At 40.8% G+C, this 18,528-nt stretch overlaps 3 protein-coding genes across 3 annotated transcripts; all 3 read left to right on the top strand.

The window, feature by feature from the left end:
* The first annotated feature begins 332 nt into the window (after positions 1 to 332).
* On the top strand, positions 333 to 5,191 carry cnppd1 (cyclin Pas1/PHO80 domain containing 1). The gene is made up of 8 exons (XM_053314770.1): positions 333 to 488; positions 917 to 1,019; positions 1,513 to 1,594; positions 1,978 to 2,098; positions 2,302 to 2,430; positions 2,513 to 2,574; positions 2,742 to 2,859; positions 3,031 to 5,191. The coding sequence occupies exons 1-8, from the start codon at positions 426 to 428 to the stop codon at positions 3,676 to 3,678; spliced, it is 1,326 nt and encodes a 441-aa protein (XP_053170745.1). The 5' UTR covers positions 333 to 425; the 3' UTR covers positions 3,679 to 5,191.
* Positions 5,192 to 5,711: 520 nt separating this feature from the next.
* On the top strand, positions 5,712 to 8,904 carry prkag3a (protein kinase, AMP-activated, gamma 3a non-catalytic subunit). Its single transcript, XM_053314771.1, has 13 exons — positions 5,712 to 5,836; positions 5,937 to 5,973; positions 6,135 to 6,235; positions 6,323 to 6,404; positions 6,496 to 6,554; positions 6,973 to 7,018; positions 7,117 to 7,171; positions 7,263 to 7,389; positions 7,499 to 7,664; positions 7,775 to 7,812; positions 7,927 to 8,073; positions 8,196 to 8,289; positions 8,645 to 8,904. The coding sequence occupies exons 1-13, from the start codon at positions 5,816 to 5,818 to the stop codon at positions 8,662 to 8,664; spliced, it is 993 nt and encodes a 330-aa protein (XP_053170746.1). The 5' UTR covers positions 5,712 to 5,815; the 3' UTR covers positions 8,665 to 8,904.
* A 1,692-nt stretch (positions 8,905 to 10,596) lies between these two features.
* On the top strand, positions 10,597 to 17,626 carry retreg2 (reticulophagy regulator family member 2). Its single transcript, XM_053314446.1, has 9 exons — positions 10,597 to 10,977; positions 11,411 to 11,514; positions 11,788 to 11,818; positions 12,167 to 12,296; positions 13,303 to 13,387; positions 13,748 to 13,885; positions 14,286 to 14,374; positions 14,900 to 15,035; positions 15,397 to 17,626. The coding sequence occupies exons 1-9, from the start codon at positions 10,724 to 10,726 to the stop codon at positions 16,203 to 16,205; spliced, it is 1,776 nt and encodes a 591-aa protein (XP_053170421.1). The 5' UTR covers positions 10,597 to 10,723; the 3' UTR covers positions 16,206 to 17,626.
* Positions 17,627 to 18,528: the final 902 nt, after the last annotated feature.

Raw genomic sequence — 18,528 nt, 5'->3', positions numbered from 1 at the left:
TATGGCCCTCGTGTGTAACTGTTATGTCTCGAAGGAGGCAAATATCTGGACGCTTCCGTCGTCACTGTCCTTTGCCAAACAAAGTCCTAGGATAGTGCTTTCTTATATACAGTCTATATGGGATAGTGACGGAATGACCCGCCGTAGTCGCCTACTTTGTGACACTGCTGATTGGCTAATACTTGTTGCCGTCTTTAGGGCTGTCCAGTGCCATAGAGGCTCTGGGGCTGTCGCATGACGCATAAGATTGATCAGAGCAAGAGCCAATCAGAGGCAGAGTAGGGCGGATCTACGCAGAAAATTCCATCGCCATCCTAGGGTACAGAGAGGGTCCTAGTAAGGGCGTGTTGCTAATTGAGCGCTTCCAGGCCAAGCAATAGTCGTCTTTCAGCACTCGGCTGACTAATGTTGAACCTAAAGTAGACATGGATTTCGACGCTTTATTTAACGAAAAGACTATTCAGTTTTCGGACTTCCAGGAGTTCACGGTATGTTGTTGTGCTAACATCAAGCCAGGTCAAACTACGGAAGCTAATGTAAGCCAACGCTAGGCGCGTTAGCCTGCTAGCCGACGTTTGGTAACACTGTGTACCCGTTTGGGGCGAAAGTTGCGTTGCGAAGGGTTTCGCCCCAACGCTAAAATTTTTAAATAAATAAATCGAGCAAGCACCTAAAACTAATGCCAGGGACGTTTATTCGCTAGTATCAATGTCAAATACGATCACTTTACGACAACCTGCGGCAGGCCTAAGTTAGCTTATATAGATAACGTTAGCTAATGTTATACAGTAGTTGTCAGCAGACTATTATTCACTGTTTATCTATTTGTAATTGGTGTATTCCGATAGTAAAAGGCATTGCTGTGTTTGTAGCTAGCGTCAGTCAAAAGTGCTAATACAGTTGTTCCTGTTTACAGTTTCTTCCTGCACACCAGAAGTTGTCTGAGAGAGTGAGAAAGCGACTGTATTATGGCCTGGATAAAGACGTCTCTCTAGATGCCCTCTCTTGCCCCGTTACAGGTGAGTTACATGTTTTAAAAAGATATAAAGATGCACGTTCGTAAGAAATATAGGATGTTTTTACTTGAAAGAAGTGTGGACAAAACAACTTTAAAAGTTGTGCAAGCTTATCTTTTATCATGTCATGGTTAATTTGAACTTGACAACAACTACTACTGTTGTTGCCACTACTTATTTATAGCCTCTTTTTCTTTCTCTTCTTTGTCTGTTTTTTATTTTTCTTAATTTGGGATGTGTGTGTGTGTGTGGGGGAGGGGGGGGGCGATATGCAATAGTTATTTTTAATTAGTTTGAACCTTCTTTTTTCCTTTCTTTGAGAAGTACCCATTGTAAGGTATCACAATTAACAGTAAAGAGTACAAAAAATTACAGTAAAACACGATTTGTGCCAGTCACTTGTGTGGAGTATGTTCAGAGTTGACTTGCAGACTTTAGTAGATAAATGCAATCACATGGGAGTCAACCTTTGTGTCTCTGCTTTGTGTTATTTCAGATATTGCCGTCGAAATCTTCCAGAAGTCTGCACCAAGCCCAATACGAAAACTCCACAAGAAGTATGCTGCTCATGTTGCCAGGTTCGTGCACGCAGATTATACATTCTTATAGGAACTAAACATAACACTATGTAAAGAGTCGTACATCTAAAACAAGTTGATTTTTAATATATGAACAGGCTGTGTATAACCACCTACTGTATGTATATAAAGTAACATTACATTTTTTTTTCTTACCATTAAAATGTTTATCTCAGTATTCTTTGCACTATTTATATCTCATTTAAAGTTCACAGAAATTGTTTCACCTGTATATAGACATTCCTTGAATATCTCTCTGAAGATTGTTGTGTTGTGTGTGTTGCATTGAGAGCCACTAAACTGGAGTCAAATTACTTGTATGTGCTAACATTCTTGACAAATAATAAGGATGATTGTGAAGCCACTTAATTTTTTCTCTTTAGGGAGGCTTGCATCTCTCCATGTGCCATGATGCTGGCTCTGGTTTACATAGAAAGGCTCCGACATAGAAACCCTGAATACCTACAAAAGATCTCCTCCTCTGACCTCTTCCTGATCTCAATGGTATGTGTTTCAAAAGTTCAAATGACAGTCTAAAGGTGTCACTGTGTTATTTTGAGCATGTTCACTGTTCATTTCAGAATGAAGCTTATTCTTTATATTTCGAGACTATTATTGGGGCTCTACCGCTGATCTCTGAAATGTGTGTCATTGTGTGTGTTATGATATCGTATTGAAAAATGCATTGATTTCTCACCTTGGATTAGATGGTTGCCAGCAAGTACCTGTATGATGAAGGGGAGGAAGAAGAGGTCTTTAACGATGAGTGGGGAGCAGCTGGAAAACTGGATGTCCAAACTGTTAATAACCTGGAGATGAATTTCTTGAACGCTATTGTAAGTGGCAATCTGTGTGTTTATGTGTGCCAGCATGTCTGTTTCAAGTTCTTCATCCCAACCATTATGTCTCATATTGTAGGAGTGGAGCCTCTTCACAGAGCCAAATGACTTCTTTGATATGCTGAATCAGCTGGAAAGCAGGTGTGTGGTCAACTATGTACAACTTCTAACATAAGAAATATTTATCCCCCAAACAAATTAAGGAACAATTGGGTTTAATAATACTGTTGTATCAACACTGTAGCAGCATAACTAATGTTTGTGAAAAGCGTATTTCTGACTCTAGTCTCTGAACTTTGTATCCCCAGCATAGCGGAGCGGCAGGGGATGAAACGGGGCTGGTTCACCTACACTGACCTCTGTGTGCTGCTGGAACAGGCAGCATGGAGCAATGCCCTTACAGCCATCTACCAGCACTTTACCAAGGTGAGGAGGAGGTTACAGTTGAAGAGAGGATATGAATCTCTAACTTAACATCACGTGACCATGAAGTAAAAAAAAAAAAAAAAAAAATGGAAAGGGAATTAGGTCGTCACTGTAATGGATTTTTATGGTATTATGTTTGAGTATAACATTTGAGCTTGTTTTATTTTTCAGGTATCCTGTATGCTCGGGCTCGTCTATCTGACCAGTGTGGCTGGACTTATTGCCACCAGCGCTGTGATGCACCAGCTCAGTCTCTCCAGGACCGGCCACTCCCTGATTCCACCTCCAGCTGATATCAGCCCAGCCCAACTTCAGACCTCCAACCTAAACCCACAAGCTCCTACTGAAGCCCATCGTGTCCCCTGTTGTGTTCTGGCTAATAAGAGTCTGAACCGTCAGACCGTTGCGCTCGGAATCGGCCCGGACCACAGACAAAATCCTCCAACAGCTTCCTCACAGACATCCATATTGTGTCTTTGGGGCTCCCTCCTTGCCTCTATGGGTCACATACATCCTGAAACAAAATCTGAAATGGAAAGTCCCCAAACCTGGTCTACTGCCTCTTTCTTCTGTCCCGGCTGTCTTGCATCCTTCCCTCCACTTCAGTGCAAGCTTAGAAACACCTCAACCCCCTTTGTTCATGGGCCCCTTGGTAACCATCAGCATCATGCACCATGGCTGGCCTCCAGCCTCTTTGAAGGCGCAGACAGGAGTCTGAACTCTCGCCTGGGGGTATTTCCCCCTGTAAAGCTGGGACCCTGCCATCCAGAGTCTCTGTTACCTGTCGACAAAACCCAAGCTCTGCTCATGCCCGGCTAGAGACGGGCAAACTCCACTGCTACCAACCTGTAGTGATGAACTCTGGAAATTAAACCAGCATTGTTTTCACGACTCATCAACTGCATCATGTCATGTTTTTGTTTCATTTTCCAGATCTTGAATACAGGTGCAAAGGCAGGAGTGGTTTATTTCAGACATTATAAGAGTCTGAAAATACAGGCACAGGGTGGAAATTCACTTTAGTTCACAGTTGCAGAATACATTTGCCATAAGTAAAATGCCATAGTGTTCAGTTAATGCTCTGCAACATGCTTTTACTGCAGAGACGATCACAAGTCATTTGAAGATAATTTGATATGTTTTCCTTGGCTCCAATCCAACAGTTTTTCTACCCGCGTCTGTTATTGTTTGAAAGTTCAGGCCTGTGGAATGGTGATGTAGGGCCTTTGAGATTAGTGCGTTCTCAGTTATTGTATTACAGTTGTAATATTAAAGCTATTTGCTACTTGGCAGGTTGATGAAGGTGTGTGGAGGTTTCACAGTTTAACTGAAAGTTGGGATTTTTTTAAAATGATGGAGCTCTGTAAGAAGAAGGGACTTAACCAGTTTACTTTGTCTAAGATTGCTTATCCATATTAGCTTTTGTTACCACACTTTTTCATATATGCATGCAGGTTTACATCAGAAACTGGTCACTTATGCTGCAAGTACTAATGGTGTACACCAGATAGTTTCTTTCTATATGAAGAACGAATTGTCTCGTCCTTGTAAACTTTCCCCTTTTTTATTTAGGAGAAAGCATCAAAGGAAGTACACCTAAAGTAGACAATTCTCCATACCTCAGTGAAACTTGTCATTGGCCAATGTGAATCAGAAAATCGACTGTGACTCTGGCCAATTATAGGTAACATTCAAATGTCATTTTCTTTTTGTACTCAATTCATTTTTTTATGTGACAACAGGAAGACACATAACCTTAAAGCCAATTTCCTAAAACAGGGTAATATTTAACACAATTAAGAGATTTACCTCTAAGTTTCCCATTCTCATAGGGGAAGAAGGGTTTGTATCAAAGAGATGGACTCCAGGGGTTTCATGCAGTTTCTATTTGGTTTCTGGTTGGTGTTTCTGAATTGAAAGTTTTGAATATAATGGCACTTGTTCTAATATATAACATGTTATAGGCTAACAGCAGTCTTACTTTGTTAATGAGGTCTGGAATTTGCACATCTGGCTCCATTTCCATTGCAAAAGGAAGTTTCACTCCATCATTACTGCATTGTTTAGTTTATCATTTAAACACAAGAAATGTGTTAAGCATTGGTTCATTTTGATGCTATGTTCACAGTTTTACATGGCCTTGTTTCTAATGGCGGTAACATGGTCCCCAGGACATTCACTTTGTAATTGAACCTTTGACAAATTGCTCTGAGCATTTGGATTTGATACACTTTGAAGCACGATGTCTTTTAATTTTGTACATGGTGTAAAATGCAAATATTGTAAAAAGTGTGTAGAAAAACTCAGAATTAATAAAGAATGCATTTCTTTATCACATTTGTCAATTATCTGTGTCAACAGCAATCAAAGCCTAACAGAATCCTCATTTGACAGTTTTCTTTTTGAAACAGTGTCACAAGTTGACAGTCAACAACTTTGCATGAATGGACTCTCAGAGACCTTCACTGTATGTATCCTTGACATTTACTCTACATAGACCAAGAGTTCATGCCATTTAATTTCTGAAATAGCAAGTGGATATGCACCCTGATAAATCATAAAAGCCATATTTATAAAACATTAGCTGCTACTTCTATGCCTAAAGTCATGTTGCATCCTTTGTATACTATTCCCCTGTTCAGCGAATGGTGGCACTAAATATTGAAATGTAGATTGAGAGTGTGTCTTGATAGCAAATGCATTCCTTTTAATAACCATGAGAGCAAGGTGATGACGAGTATGTTTTACAGAGATAGGAAGCAATCCAAAGAGTCCCTCCCCCTTTGAGCCTCTTTTACCCCTCCCCTGCGACCCTGGCCTGACACATACCACTTTAGAGCTCCTAATATAGACCCAACTGCTTCAAAGGAGAACGCAACGATCTGAGCGGAGCCAGAGTCACCAGCATTTTGCGTTTGCTGTTTTGAAAACTTTTTCATGGCAACACAAGAGAAATATGGAGCCTCCCTCACAGGTGAAATGTTACTTTTGGGATAAATATGACGTGTTTGTGAAGTTTAAGTTATTATTGCAAAAGAAATGAGCAGCCTCGTGGCTTTCAAGCTATTTTTGCAATGTCACTCCAAGGAAAGAAGCAGGAAATACAGAAACAAGGTATGATTATAACAATTTTGCATGCATGTGTGTTTTCATATTTGTCTTTGGGGTTGTGTACACATGCAAGTATTGTGTGCATGCATGAATGTGTCAGTATCTATCTTGTGCAGATTGAGATGGAGTGACCAGTTATTATAACATGTGATATCTCTTCTTAGAGGCTGATGCCGAAATCTACATGAATTTCATGAAAAGTCACTGCTGTTACGATGCCATTCCAACCAGCTGTAAACTGGTCATATTTGATACCACGCTACCAGTAAGACCACAGCTGTTCAAAGGAAATATAAAAATACATGCTTGTAAATCCTCACTCTTGACTGTGTGAATTTATCTGCTTCTAAAGGTTAAAAAGGCCTTTTTTGCACTGGTGGCAAATGGCTTGAGGGCTGCGCCTCTATGGGACAGCAAGTTACAGAAATTTGTGGGTAAGGCAAAGAATTCATTGCAAAGACATCGTAAAGTATTTGACACTATGTGAATTATAATATTGAGAGTGTAAATCCTTTCCTCTCATAGGTATGCTGACTATTACAGACTTCATCAACATCCTCCATTGCTATTACAAATCCCCTTTGGTGAGCATGAATACATTTTATAATGTCATGTGTTTGAAATTATTTATTGGAAAGCATTGATGGATGAGTGCTGGGGTGATGTAGGAGAGATGGATTGAGGGTCGAAGGATCTAAAGTGAGGGATGAAGGGATGAGAGTTAGAATCAGGGCTGAGGATGGATGAATGGAGGTGTATGGTGATGTACCAATGCAGAGGGATTGTAGTGAACCAGGTTGTCTGTTCAAGCAATCAGCGGTATGAAAACAGAGACAAAGGGGAAAGAAACAGATAAGGTGTGCCTAGATACTACTAGTGCCGAAATAGGGGTGGTGCGAGGTGTGGTCTTTCTTCCCTAACTGGCAGGTGTTGCTTGGTTGCAATGTTTATTTTGACCTGTCCTTAACCTACATAACTTGAAATTGCGGTTTCTCTCTAAAGGTTCAAATGTATGAGCTGGAGAACCACAAGATCGAAACATGGAGAGGTGATACATTTCAAAGTAAATAACCAGCACAGATCAATGATTGTACCTATATATATCTCTGTGAATATACATTAGAGCTCTCTCTCTCTTCTGTGTAGATGTCTACATACAGTATTCCAATCACTTCCTCATTAGTATTTCACCAGAGGCCAGGTGAGTGTACACAAAACGTTCAGATGTACTCTTTGATACTGTTTGAACTCAGTTTACATTGAACTCTGTCTCCACTCTCCTCTCCTCATAGCCTCTTTGATGCCATCTATTCCTTACTCAAATATAAGATCCACAGGCTGCCCGTCATCGATCCAGGGTCTGGAAATGTCTTGCACATTCTGACCCACAAAAGGATCCTCAAATTCCTTCATATATTTGTGAGCAAGCTTTAACTTTTTAAACTGATGCTTTATGTTGCCATAAAAAAAAGACAAAAGAGGACTATGGCACCAGTGTTCTTCTACCATAGTGTTTGTATGTTTTTAGGGGAAAAAAGTTCCGAAGCCAGCGTTCGTACAGAAGCAGATCCAGGAGCTTGGAATTGGGACTTTCAGGAATATCGCCACAGTTCAGCAAACAGCAACACTTCACGATGCACTCTCCATTTTTGTGGAACGGAGGGTGTCTGCACTGCCAGTGGTGAACGAGCAAGGTATGCTCTTAATGCATTTTTCCAAATCATACATTATAGAGCTGTGTTTTTTTAGTGTTGATTCGTAATGTGGCACTGATGTTACAGCATACAACAATTTGTTTTCTCAGGCAAAGTGGTGGCACTCTACTCAAGATTTGATGTGATTGTAAGTACTACAGAGAAACATGGTGTTATTCAAGATATATAATGTTTTCATCTATTTTTGTTGAACTATAAAGTTAGCCGACAATTGGTGGTATATGTGTTTGCTCCGTGGCAGAATCTAGCAGCCCAGAAGAGTTACAACAATCTGGACATGACTATGCTGGAGGCCGTTCGCAGGCGCTCATGTTATGTTGAGGGTGTGATCAAGTGCTATCCCGATGAAACCTTGGAAACCATCATAGATCGTATAGTCAATGCTGAGGTAGATATGACCCTTAAAAACCTTTTAGCCTCTTCAGGAGTTCAAGAGATTTCACATACAAAATCAGAGAAATACAGGAGAGCGTTCTCTGTGTTACCTCATAATTTTCCTCCTTATCCCAGGTCCATCGGCTGGTCCTGGTGGACAGGACTGACGTGGTGAAGGGCATTGTCTCTCTGTCTGACCTGCTGCAGGCCATGGTATTAACCCCTGCAGGTATTGACGCCCTTTTGTCCTAGCATGACGGACCAGAACGTCCCCCTTCCCTCCTTTATCCCCTGTATAGACTTCACTCCAGGCAGGTGTACTCAGGCAAGTAGGCTCTGAAGCCTCTCTTTAGGCTTTGGTCCTAAATGTTGTCTAGTTGTGTGCACAATAAAAATCCTGCTGCTTTTACATTAGTGCCCCTAGTCTTGTGCACGCTTCCTAAAACAAAGGCACAATTGCATACAAATGCACACAACTCCAGCTGCTTGACTGATGTTCACAAGCAAGGATTGCCTGAATTTTTCAAGGATAATTGCTGACTCTTGGTAGAATACTGACTAATTATTTAATTTATGTCTTTCAGAAATTGCGACTTGCGACTGAAATGAGAGATCACAAGAGGAAGACAACCTCCCTGGTTGTGCTGTTGTTTACATTAAAATGTATTTTTTTGAACTCTGTGGTATGATAATAATGAACATAGTGAGCTGACCTTACAGTCTCCTCCAAACTGTCATGAATCTCTAAGGTCTCCTGCACAATGTCCATCATGATGCATTTGATCAAATTGATCAACATGTTTATTCTGTATTGTATATTTCTGTATTAAACATTTGTAATGAAGCTTGTTGTTTAGTTGTCTTTTCAATGGGGAAAATGAGTGGTCTAAAGCTGAAACTATGCATATATAGAAGAGTTTACAACAGACTGCCATTCGGTTATATGGAAATAAAACAGGAATAAAAATTAAATATGCAATGGCCTTTATAAAAATGGACATAGTCTAAATTAGTAGTGGTGGCATTAATAGTAAGAAGCTGCACATGTTGAGGAGACCTTGTGTTTTTACCATAGACTGTATAAAAGAAAGGTTTTTACCTATATGCAACATTCATGCATGCAGTAGTATCTTTGACCACACGGTAGTGCACTTGAGGCTTTAACCCCATCCTCTCCATACAGTAAACAAGGAAACACGTGACTATATTTTTTTCATCCGTGACAGGCCTTGTGATCCGTCCGCCCATCTGTGTCATTTTTACGTCAAGTTGCCACAAATGATCACGAATAAACCCGGAAATTGATGTTACATTTTAAATGACTTTACAGGACATACAAGTTGCACCATGTCTGATAACCTGCACTAACCATGAATACATGCTAAATATACAAAGTAATTTTATTGTATGTCTTTCAGGCGCCGCCATTTATCTAATCTATGCCGGAAGCCCCAAGCGGAAGTTTCTTCTTCGTGTAATGTATTGTTTTTTCGGCGTCCATAATACATCCGTGGTCCATATCGATTAGCGGTTAGCACCATGGTTAGCACATTATTTAAATATTGCACAGTGATGGTGATAATGGTGATAATGCAGTAAGTTATGGGTATGGACAATAAGAGTAATGATATTACATGGTATTAAATTACATTAAATATTAAGTATTGATAAATTAATATTCATGTGAAAGTAAATATGACATTTGTTGTGACTGTGTGTGCATGTTGCAACTGCTGCCTAATCTGAAAGTGCTCAGTTAATTTGGTTGTTTAAATATTTTATTAATCCTCGTTTTATTTAATCTGAGAACTCTATTCAATCTTAGTTATTATTCAGTCCTATTGTGAGTGGGTGTTCGTGTGTGAGAGAGTGAGAGTGAACCCCCACCACCACCACCACCACCACACAAACATAATATTCACATTTGTATTCATAATGTTGATATTAAAGTTAAATCCATGAAACGTTCGGGTTTTAACTAACTTCTGAGTTTTACAGTAGCCTATAGCAAACTCACTTTTATCATAAGGCTTTCAGGTAATCTTTAGGCCTATTTGTTGGTTTATTCTATGAATATATTATTTAAAAATATGAGTGTGTGTGTGTGTGTACATATAAATATGCATCTCTTGAAGGACTCTTATGTAAGTTTTGATCCCACTTGGATCTTTGTCAGATCAGAATTGTATTTATTTCTTTTAAAGAAAAAACAGTAGCCCAGGACAGACAAACCAATTCCGTTTATAACAATCTGAAATTCCAATACTAGATATCACTAAATCCTACACACTGGTCCTTTAAAGCGTATTTGATTTTTACATAACCACCATTTTTTACTTTGGAGAAAATGTTTGATCTTATATTCTAATGTGTGTGTATCTGGCATTATATTCTACATTTTGTTCTTTTTATATTTTATATATATAAATCTACATAATAATGTCATATAAATAAACGGTATCATTATTATTATTGTTATTATTATATCATCATTATTATTAATTATCAATTTCCTTTCAAAATAAATGAGGCCGCCTCTTTTATTTTGAAAGTTGTATCCGGAAGCGGTGTTGTTTTTTTTACAGTCCTTCAAACTTGACGCTGATCTCTTCCACACACCCCGTGATCTCCAAAACAACATAACAAAGTGGGGGAAAACCAACATGGCGAGCGGAGAGGAGGCCAGAAGACGCCCCTCGGTTACCTCCTCTTCGGTCGGCCTGGAGGCTCTGTTCCCCGCCGGCACCTCTGAGCAGGCCTGCGGGGACGGAAACCCGGAGCTCGTCCTCCTGCGAGAGCGTCTCCAGGGCTGGCTGTCGCAGTACGAGCCCCCGCTGCTGTGGATGCAGAGGCTGCTGGTGTGGGAGAGGCCGTTGTACAGCATCTCTGTCGCCTTGACACTCAACACATTATTCTGGTAGCGACTTTTTCCCAGTTTTATCACCTCTCTGACAGCTCACTAAGGTGGTGTGGTGCATCATTTAGCTCGCAGCCGAGGATATTAACGAGTGAATGTCAGGATAAGTTAGCTAATCCCACGTCTTGAGGCTAATGCTAACGTTGCTTGCACGCCATTAAATCATTTCTGTAAATACAATGTGGCGCTGTTTAAATGGGCAGCTGAAGTCCAATCCTAACAAACACTCATGTCATGCTGAGTGGCTCAGGCCTTGTTGATCAGCTGTCAGTGACAGATTATGACTTTACAAACCTAACCCTGCAAAGAAGGCCTATTAACAGAAATGATAGGCTGGTGTAGTTTGACAGTCTGATGTAGAAGAGATTATATATATATGTTTGTTAAATGTATGTATAAAAATAAAATGTGTGTGTGTGTGTCTCCCCCACAGGCTGCTGTCCTCCACCTCCCTGCGGCCTCTGTTCCTGTTGAGTGTGTCCCTGTTGGGGCTTATGCTACTGGAGAGATGGAAGCCAAAGTTGCCCATCATTACTGGTGAGCCCAGGCCTTTGTGTAATTTGAAACTTCTCTGTTTGTCTGTAACTGTTGCTGTGCCAATTAAAATCTATATTTGTTTAACACGGTGACTTCACTGGATGGAGACGCCTGGTACGACTTTATGAGGATTTACGCTCTATGTGATTTTTCAGTGGAGACACATTAAAATGTTCACACGCATGACACCAGAAAAGCCCATAAATCATGTTTTAAATCAGGAATACATAATACATTATGTGTTTTTAATTGTGTATTTTTCCCCTATTGCAGTTCAACATGCTGAGGCTCCCCATGTACAAAGGTGTGTAGTGTGTACATGATAAACAGATTACATACAGTAATCTTCTCTATGACTTGACTCTTGTATCATAATTTCCGATCATCTTATCTGTATGTTCCAACCATGTTAATGGAAAAGTACCTGAATTTGTCTATTTGTTTATGACATTTACCATGTCATCATCACTTATTGCAGGTCACCAGTCTAGTTCGGTCTGTCATGTGTGTCTCACTCCCTCCACTGTCATAACATACAATCCCATGCTACCTCTCACAAAGCACTTTAATTACAGGTTTTTGCTCTTTTACAAGCATTGATTTTGTCACCTACTTCCTGTGTTTGTCTGTTTATTTTCTCGTTTGTATTCAGTGAAACAATGAGGACGGAGCAACGATTGCTCAGTATTCCTGAGCTCAGCCACCACCTGGCTGAGAGCTACTTGACCTGCTGTCTGTACCTACAGGAGATGCTGCAGTACAAACAGCAGAACCACGGCAAGGTATGGCACTTTTGACTCAGGATGATGTGTAGGTATCATGAATATTGTGAACTTAAAAATAGTGGCAGATGGTTCAAACACCCTTAATGTTTTGGTTAAATCTGTAACAGTGCAATTTTAAATGTTTCTACAGCCACAGAAATTGAATAATTGTTGAAAGTGAATGAAGAAATGGGTTTATTCTAAAAGCCTGGTAGTGGATAATTCTGTTAACATTAATGTGAAGGAACTGAGAGCTGGTTAACCCAAAGTAATGAACTTCCAGGATATCTTACACAGGAACATTTATTTAAGCTTGATCGAGGACAACAGAGTGACAGTACAACTGAAAACACTACCGTCTACTTCCAGAGTATTTAAACACTTAATACCTCCAAATAAGGTTATTCTTTACTCATGTTGGATATTGAACTATAAACAGCACATTATGCTGACTAATGGTAACTGAAGTCACATAGACTGTACACAGGTAACATGCAATCCATTCTAAGAGGAGACCAGTCTGACCGTCTGCACAAAGCACAGCATATCTCCACCTGACCTTGGTTGCCATAGGACACAGCCAGCCTTATCAAGACAGCTGTGTAGACCAGCAAACCTCAGTAGCCAGAGGGACGAACCACTGTGAAAGAGACGGCTCATGACCTACTGGTCCCAGGATAGAAGATGACAAAAGAATGACCCAGGGAATGCAAATAATTCCCCCACAGATCCATATTAGTTTTAATCAGCCTTGTGCCATTTATCGACGGAAAGCAGTGCAGAATGCTACATGTAAAAGTCCACATTTTCAACATTTTTGCTGACTCAGTGACCAAAAGATTGTGTTTAGTTTACCGGCAGACTAAAAGCCATGTAAAGTATGGAAATCTTCAAGGCACAATGCCAGTTATCTGATCTCAGCAGATTCTGAACTACACACCTGCAGCGGTCACTTCCTCCTCTTGTTCCCGTTGCAGCTTGAAAGTATAGTAAGCTAATTCTGCTCATGTGCTCTGTTTCCCAGTTCTGTGCGATGATGTGCAGCGGCTGTTTTGTGCTTGCTGTGGTCGGACATTATGTTCCAGGAATCATGATCTCCTATATTATAGGTGAGCCACATTTTGCCTCATTGACATAAAAAAAGGAAGCTCTTATTAAGTTCTGACTTCAGCAATAGCAATCAACAGACTAATTAAGTTTTATTGTGGTTTTGCATCATTGTTACTTACTTACTAATGGTCAGGAATCCTTTTAGTGCAGCATCATGTTTATGTAACAGGTCATGCTTGTATTTTAATAGTTTGCCACAGCTGTAAGTGTATCTCTTCACACCTCATTCACAGATCACATAACTGGATCCTTATTACAAAATCGGCCTTTTTTGCTTGACTGCATCTCAGTTTGACACCTGTGAAGAGTAAAAGCAGCCTTTTTAAAGTTGTCCATGTTTTGTCTGTGTGCCTGTTCAGTCCTGAGTGTGCTGCTGTGGCCGCTGGTGGTGTACCACGAACTGATCCAGCGGATGTACACCGGCTTGGAACCAATCCTGATGAAACTGGATTACAGCATGAAGGGAGATACCGAACACCGCAAGCATGACAAGAGGAGTGAGTGCCGCTGTTACAACTCCTCATAGATTTAGGCCTCATTAATGTGTGTGTGTTGCTTTAGGTGAAACCGCTGCACCCTTAACGCGTTGTGTTTTCAACATTTACACAAGACTCGAGGTGGAGGAGAAGGAGGAGCTTGACTTTTGAATGGGTGTAGATCACCTTTCATTCCCCTCCTGCTGATACCTTACCTCAGGCACAAACCGCAGCAAACCGAAAGAATAACAGCCATTGTAACACCACCTGTTATGCAATTGTGTACATGAAACAGTATTTAATATCAAGAAAGTGTGATTAGAAATTCCTCTGATTAAATTTGTGTCTATATCCCATGTTTCAACTACTGTATGTACCGTAGCTCATTCCTTAGTGTGGGTGTTTTGGTTTTTTTTAACAGAGGTGAAGAAAGAGTTGGAAGAAGGGGATGAGCCAAGAGCAGAAACGGAGAGCGAGAGTGAGGAGGAGCTGTCCTGTTTCGCCCCGACGGTATGAAAAACTCAACCCGCGTTCATTTAAGATGGAGTAGACTTTTGTGTGTGTAGCAGCAGTGGAGTTGGGAGCAGGTACAGTATGTGATGTGGAGAATGAGTTGAGCCTCAGCCTTTATGAATGTGGGAATGGAGTAGTTGTCTGAGCTAAATGGATCAAGGAACATCTTTCAAGTACTGTCACATTCCACTAAAAGACGCACATGATCCCAATCAGTAACTTATGATGTTGATGTTATGTCAGATATTCAGTGTGATTAACTCCTGTGATTCATCCTCTGCACTATGTTGGTGCATGTGTAAATACACACAATGATGGACTCTTGACCTCAAAGTTTGTTTTATACTCACACATTTTAAGGCTTTTTTTGAAACTCAAAGCATACCACTAATTTTCTTTCGTCTTCAATAGGAGTGTGAAAAAGATAATAGATTTATTGGTAAAAGATTTAACGTCATCAGCTCACAACCATTCCTCTATTGTGCTGTGAAGCGACTGTAACGTTGTGGTTTTGTCACTCAGGTGGACGTGAAGACCACGGCCCTGGCGATGGCTATCACAGATTCTGAGTTGTCGGATGAGGAGGCTTCCATCTTGGAGAGTGGAGGGTTCTCAGTGTCCAGAGCCACCACTCCTCAACTCACGGACGTCTCTGAAGGTAAATATCACTCAATGCGTCAATGTGATACTTGGATTTTTGCCAATGAAGAAATGGCGTCTTTGCTTGGGTGGGGTTCAAAGGTTGGGGTGGTTTCAGCGCTGGAGCAAATAGGAATACAAAACATAGTGTGCCAACACAAAAGTGGTGTTTTAGCTTTCAGCGTTTTGAAGTACATTTGTTGCATTTCCACTTTAAGTCTGAACTCAAGCAGAAGGAGCAACTTTTACTGCATATTTGACATTAAGTACCGTACTTTCTTAAATAATAAATGGGTCATTTTTTCAGATTTCTGTCCTATTTTTGGACACAGAAAACACAACAGAGTTTGTTTTCTTTTGCTCTCTCACCGCCTTCACAGATCTGGACCAGCAGAGTTTACACAGTGACCCAGAGGAGGCTTACCTGCGGGATCTCCCTGAGTTCCCCTCAGTTGAGGAGTTCCCATCCATCGAGCACAACCTGCTCCACTTTCCTCTGCGAGGTCCCAGCCAGGGAGACGGAGCCCAGGCTAGTGCTGCATCAGAAGGGGAACCTTTGAGCCCCGCCAGCCTCCTCATCCAGCACCTCGCATCCCCACTCCACTTTGTGAACACACACTTCAACGGACATGGACGACCACCTGGGGGCGAGGCGAGCTTGTTGCCTGTGCCAGGCCCAGGGGAGGAAGCAGGGAGGCAGGGGGGAGACGGGAAGGAAGCTGAGGTAGCCCACGGTGCACAGCGGTCTTTGGAGGCCTTGAGCGAGGAGATAGTGAGCACGGCTATCTCGGCTGTGGTTCAGAACACTCTGTCAGCCCTGCTGCGCTCTAGCGAGGCCAGCGAGGAGCCCACCCTGGCTGAGTTCCTCCCCACCGAAACCCCACCAAGCGCTCTGGAGACCTCCACCCAACCAACCGCCGACACCACTGCTAACACTACAGTTACTACAATAGGAGCGCTGGGGCCTGACGAGGACCTGGACGAGGCGATAACAACAGAAAGCGGCGGCGAGGAGATGCCTGATGACACACTAGTTCCAACCGAGGAGGAGGACTTTGAGCTTCTGGACCAAAGTGAACTGGAGCAGTTGGATGAAGGGCTGGACCTCAGCTCTGACAGACAGGTGGTGGGTGGAGCCTCCGGAGCTCCAGACACACCTCCATCTCCTCCGCATCAACCACAGTCATAGCTTCCCTGTTGTCCCCCCCCCCTTCCTCCCCTTCCTCCTGCCCCTATCTCTGTTTTTGTGTTTATTTGTACGTTAGAATGACATATACACATACATACATAAATACATACTGCTATATACAAAACATTTATCAAAGAGTTTGGCATTTAATACTGTTGGTTGGTGATTGCGCGGCAGATGGTTCGGATAACTACGTGCGTTCTGTTTTCACATAGCCTCAAATGACAAGGGTGTGCTCTGCCTTGGTGCCTGAGCTGTTTCTAGTCCAGGACCATCACATTATCAGGATCATCAGTTATTATCAGTGAAACAGCCTTGATGTGAATTCTTAAACACACAAATTATAACAACATGTTTTCTTTGTGGTATAAACTGCCTGCTGGCCTGATGAGAGCAGGTTTTAGGGCAGGGCCAGGTTGGGCTAATAGTTAAAGAGACATTATTGTCAGGGGTTGTGCATTGCATTTTATATCAGGGCTCTGAGTTTAGCTCCATCATCTAGCATTAAACATTGCTTGATCATTCAGCAAACTGATCTCCCACTGTATAATCTCATGTCACAATAATGATACCTTTACTGATTTTAACCCTTCCACTTTGTGTTCAGACAAACGCAGATGTTTATCCAGATGGTGTTTGGGGGGGAAGTGGGAGATGTTGGATTATATAACTATTAATATATGCTATAAATTATTTAATTTAACGGTCAGTTGATAAAACTTAATTGTTGTGCTGACAGGGAGTTCAAAGAAGAGTTTTAATCCCTTCAGTCGCCCTTAATGATTGTACGGTAAGAGTTGACACCATGGACATCCAGGTTTAAAAAATGTAGTAACATATTCCCAGTTAGACCTTCACTTCATCCTTAAATCCAATGTTACAGATTTGACAGTCATTAGTCTTTCACTTGTTGCCTGGAAATGGAAACTTAAAATCTTTGACATTGTTGGATGTTGACAAGTAGTACACATACACATAAGTGACTTTGGTGTGGCACGATAAAAAAAAAAAGAAATGTTCCCGACTTTCCTCCACGTGATCGATGCCTCATTTTTGTTCATGTTTGTGGGTAGAGTTTTCATTTCGTATATCATGTAATTGAATTTACTCTCAATCTCCAACAGGCTTCTTGTTAGAAAGGCCCGTCTATACCCAAACTATTTGTACATGTATAGTCATCACTGGGATATGTATATTTACCAAATAACCTCGTTTGTGCCACGACAAGTCCATGCATGCCATGAAATCACGCATGTATTTACCATGATCGTTACTTGAGGTCATTTCTCAAAAATAGCATTAATTTTATTGGAGAAGTTGTTTTTGGGGATAGGGTTTTTTTGTTTTTTTTTGCAGTTTTTGAAGAGACATACTTTAATCATACACATAACGTATCTGGCCACTGCTGAGGATTCATGGCAAAAATTGACAAGAAATCTAGCACTATGCTCGACTATATGAGGAGGCAGGTTTTGCTTTTGGAAGCCACTAAGCATCCAAATCTCAGGGGTGGGTTGTACAAAATTTGAATATACCATCGCAGAATATGTGTCCATATCCCCACTTGTCGTAGTGCACTGTATTTGTACTAACCTGTCCTTTTTTTGTTTTGTTTTTTTCAGTCAATGCCTCCTTGTGTATAGTGTAGAAATGCTAAAAAGGAACGTGTATATTCTGCATGTAAAAAAAACAGCACTCTGTTAAAGGTCTCCTTGTCGACTGACAAAGTACTGCACAATTTGTGAGGGAAAAAAAAAGAATCAATTTGAGTGTTTCTGTTTTAAAAGAGCCCATTAATTCAGTTGGTTTAATATTTATTTTCCAACAAGGGGAATAAAAGTTTTGAACTGTCCTCATGTTTAAAACTACCCAGCTGTAAATGGAAACGGGTAGCAAGTGATAACATCAGATTTAGAGAAGGATATTAACAGACTAGTTTGTGTATGGTAGTAGTGTGTTTTATGCTTCAAATATTGCTTCTTGATCTATATAAAAAAGCACTTACTGAACTGTACAATTTTAAAAAAGGAATATATTTTCTAATTTCTCCTTTTTCCATAAAGTACTCAGTTTGATCTTTTACATCTGAAAATATAACAGCTATGGAAGAGTTTCACGAAGCGGGAAAAAAAGATTTATTGTCGTTAAACTGGTTTAAAAAAAGAAAAGAAAAATTAAAATAAAACTGCAACTCCACATGTGAAAGTAAGAGAATAAAAGAACAAACTGAAACAAACGAGATGTGGCACTGAAATCTATCTCATTATTTCCTTTGATTATTTTAAGCAACTTTTATGTTATAGTCAGTGTTGTCAATACGTAA

The sequence above is a fragment of the Scomber japonicus genome, chromosome 24 (genome assembly GCF_027409825.1).
Source record: "Scomber japonicus isolate fScoJap1 chromosome 24, fScoJap1.pri, whole genome shotgun sequence".
In the NCBI taxonomy this organism is placed as follows: Eukaryota; Metazoa; Chordata; class Actinopteri; order Scombriformes; family Scombridae; genus Scomber; species Scomber japonicus.
The sequence above is the reverse complement of the archived record's forward strand: the minus strand, read 5'-3'. Positions and strand labels throughout refer to the sequence as shown.

Excerpts from the sequence above, each read along its gene's own strand:
- prkag3a (XM_053314771.1), top strand. The coding sequence starts at position 5,816 with ATGGAGCCTCCCTCACAGGTG. Across the intron at positions 5,974-6,134 it reads GCAGGAAATACAGAAACAAG|AGGCTGATGCCGAAATCTAC; the intron begins GTATGATTATAA and ends ATCTCTTCTTAG. Across the intron at positions 6,555-6,972 it reads GCTATTACAAATCCCCTTTG|GTTCAAATGTATGAGCTGGA; the intron begins GTGAGCATGAAT and ends TTCTCTCTAAAG.
- retreg2 (XM_053314446.1), top strand. The coding sequence starts at position 10,724 with ATGGCGAGCGGAGAGGAGGCCAGAAGACGCCCCTCGGTTACCTCCTCT. Across the intron at positions 11,819-12,166 it reads GAGGCTCCCCATGTACAAAG|TGAAACAATGAGGACGGAGC; the intron begins GTGTGTAGTGTG and ends GTTTGTATTCAG. Across the intron at positions 15,036-15,396 it reads ACTCACGGACGTCTCTGAAG|ATCTGGACCAGCAGAGTTTA; the intron begins GTAAATATCACT and ends CCGCCTTCACAG.
- cnppd1 (XM_053314770.1), top strand. The coding sequence starts at position 426 with ATGGATTTCGACGCTTTATTTAACGAAAAGACTATTCAGTTTTCGGAC. Across the intron at positions 489-916 it reads CGGACTTCCAGGAGTTCACG|TTTCTTCCTGCACACCAGAA; the intron begins GTATGTTGTTGT and ends TCCTGTTTACAG. Across the intron at positions 2,431-2,512 it reads TGAATTTCTTGAACGCTATT|GAGTGGAGCCTCTTCACAGA; the intron begins GTAAGTGGCAAT and ends CTCATATTGTAG.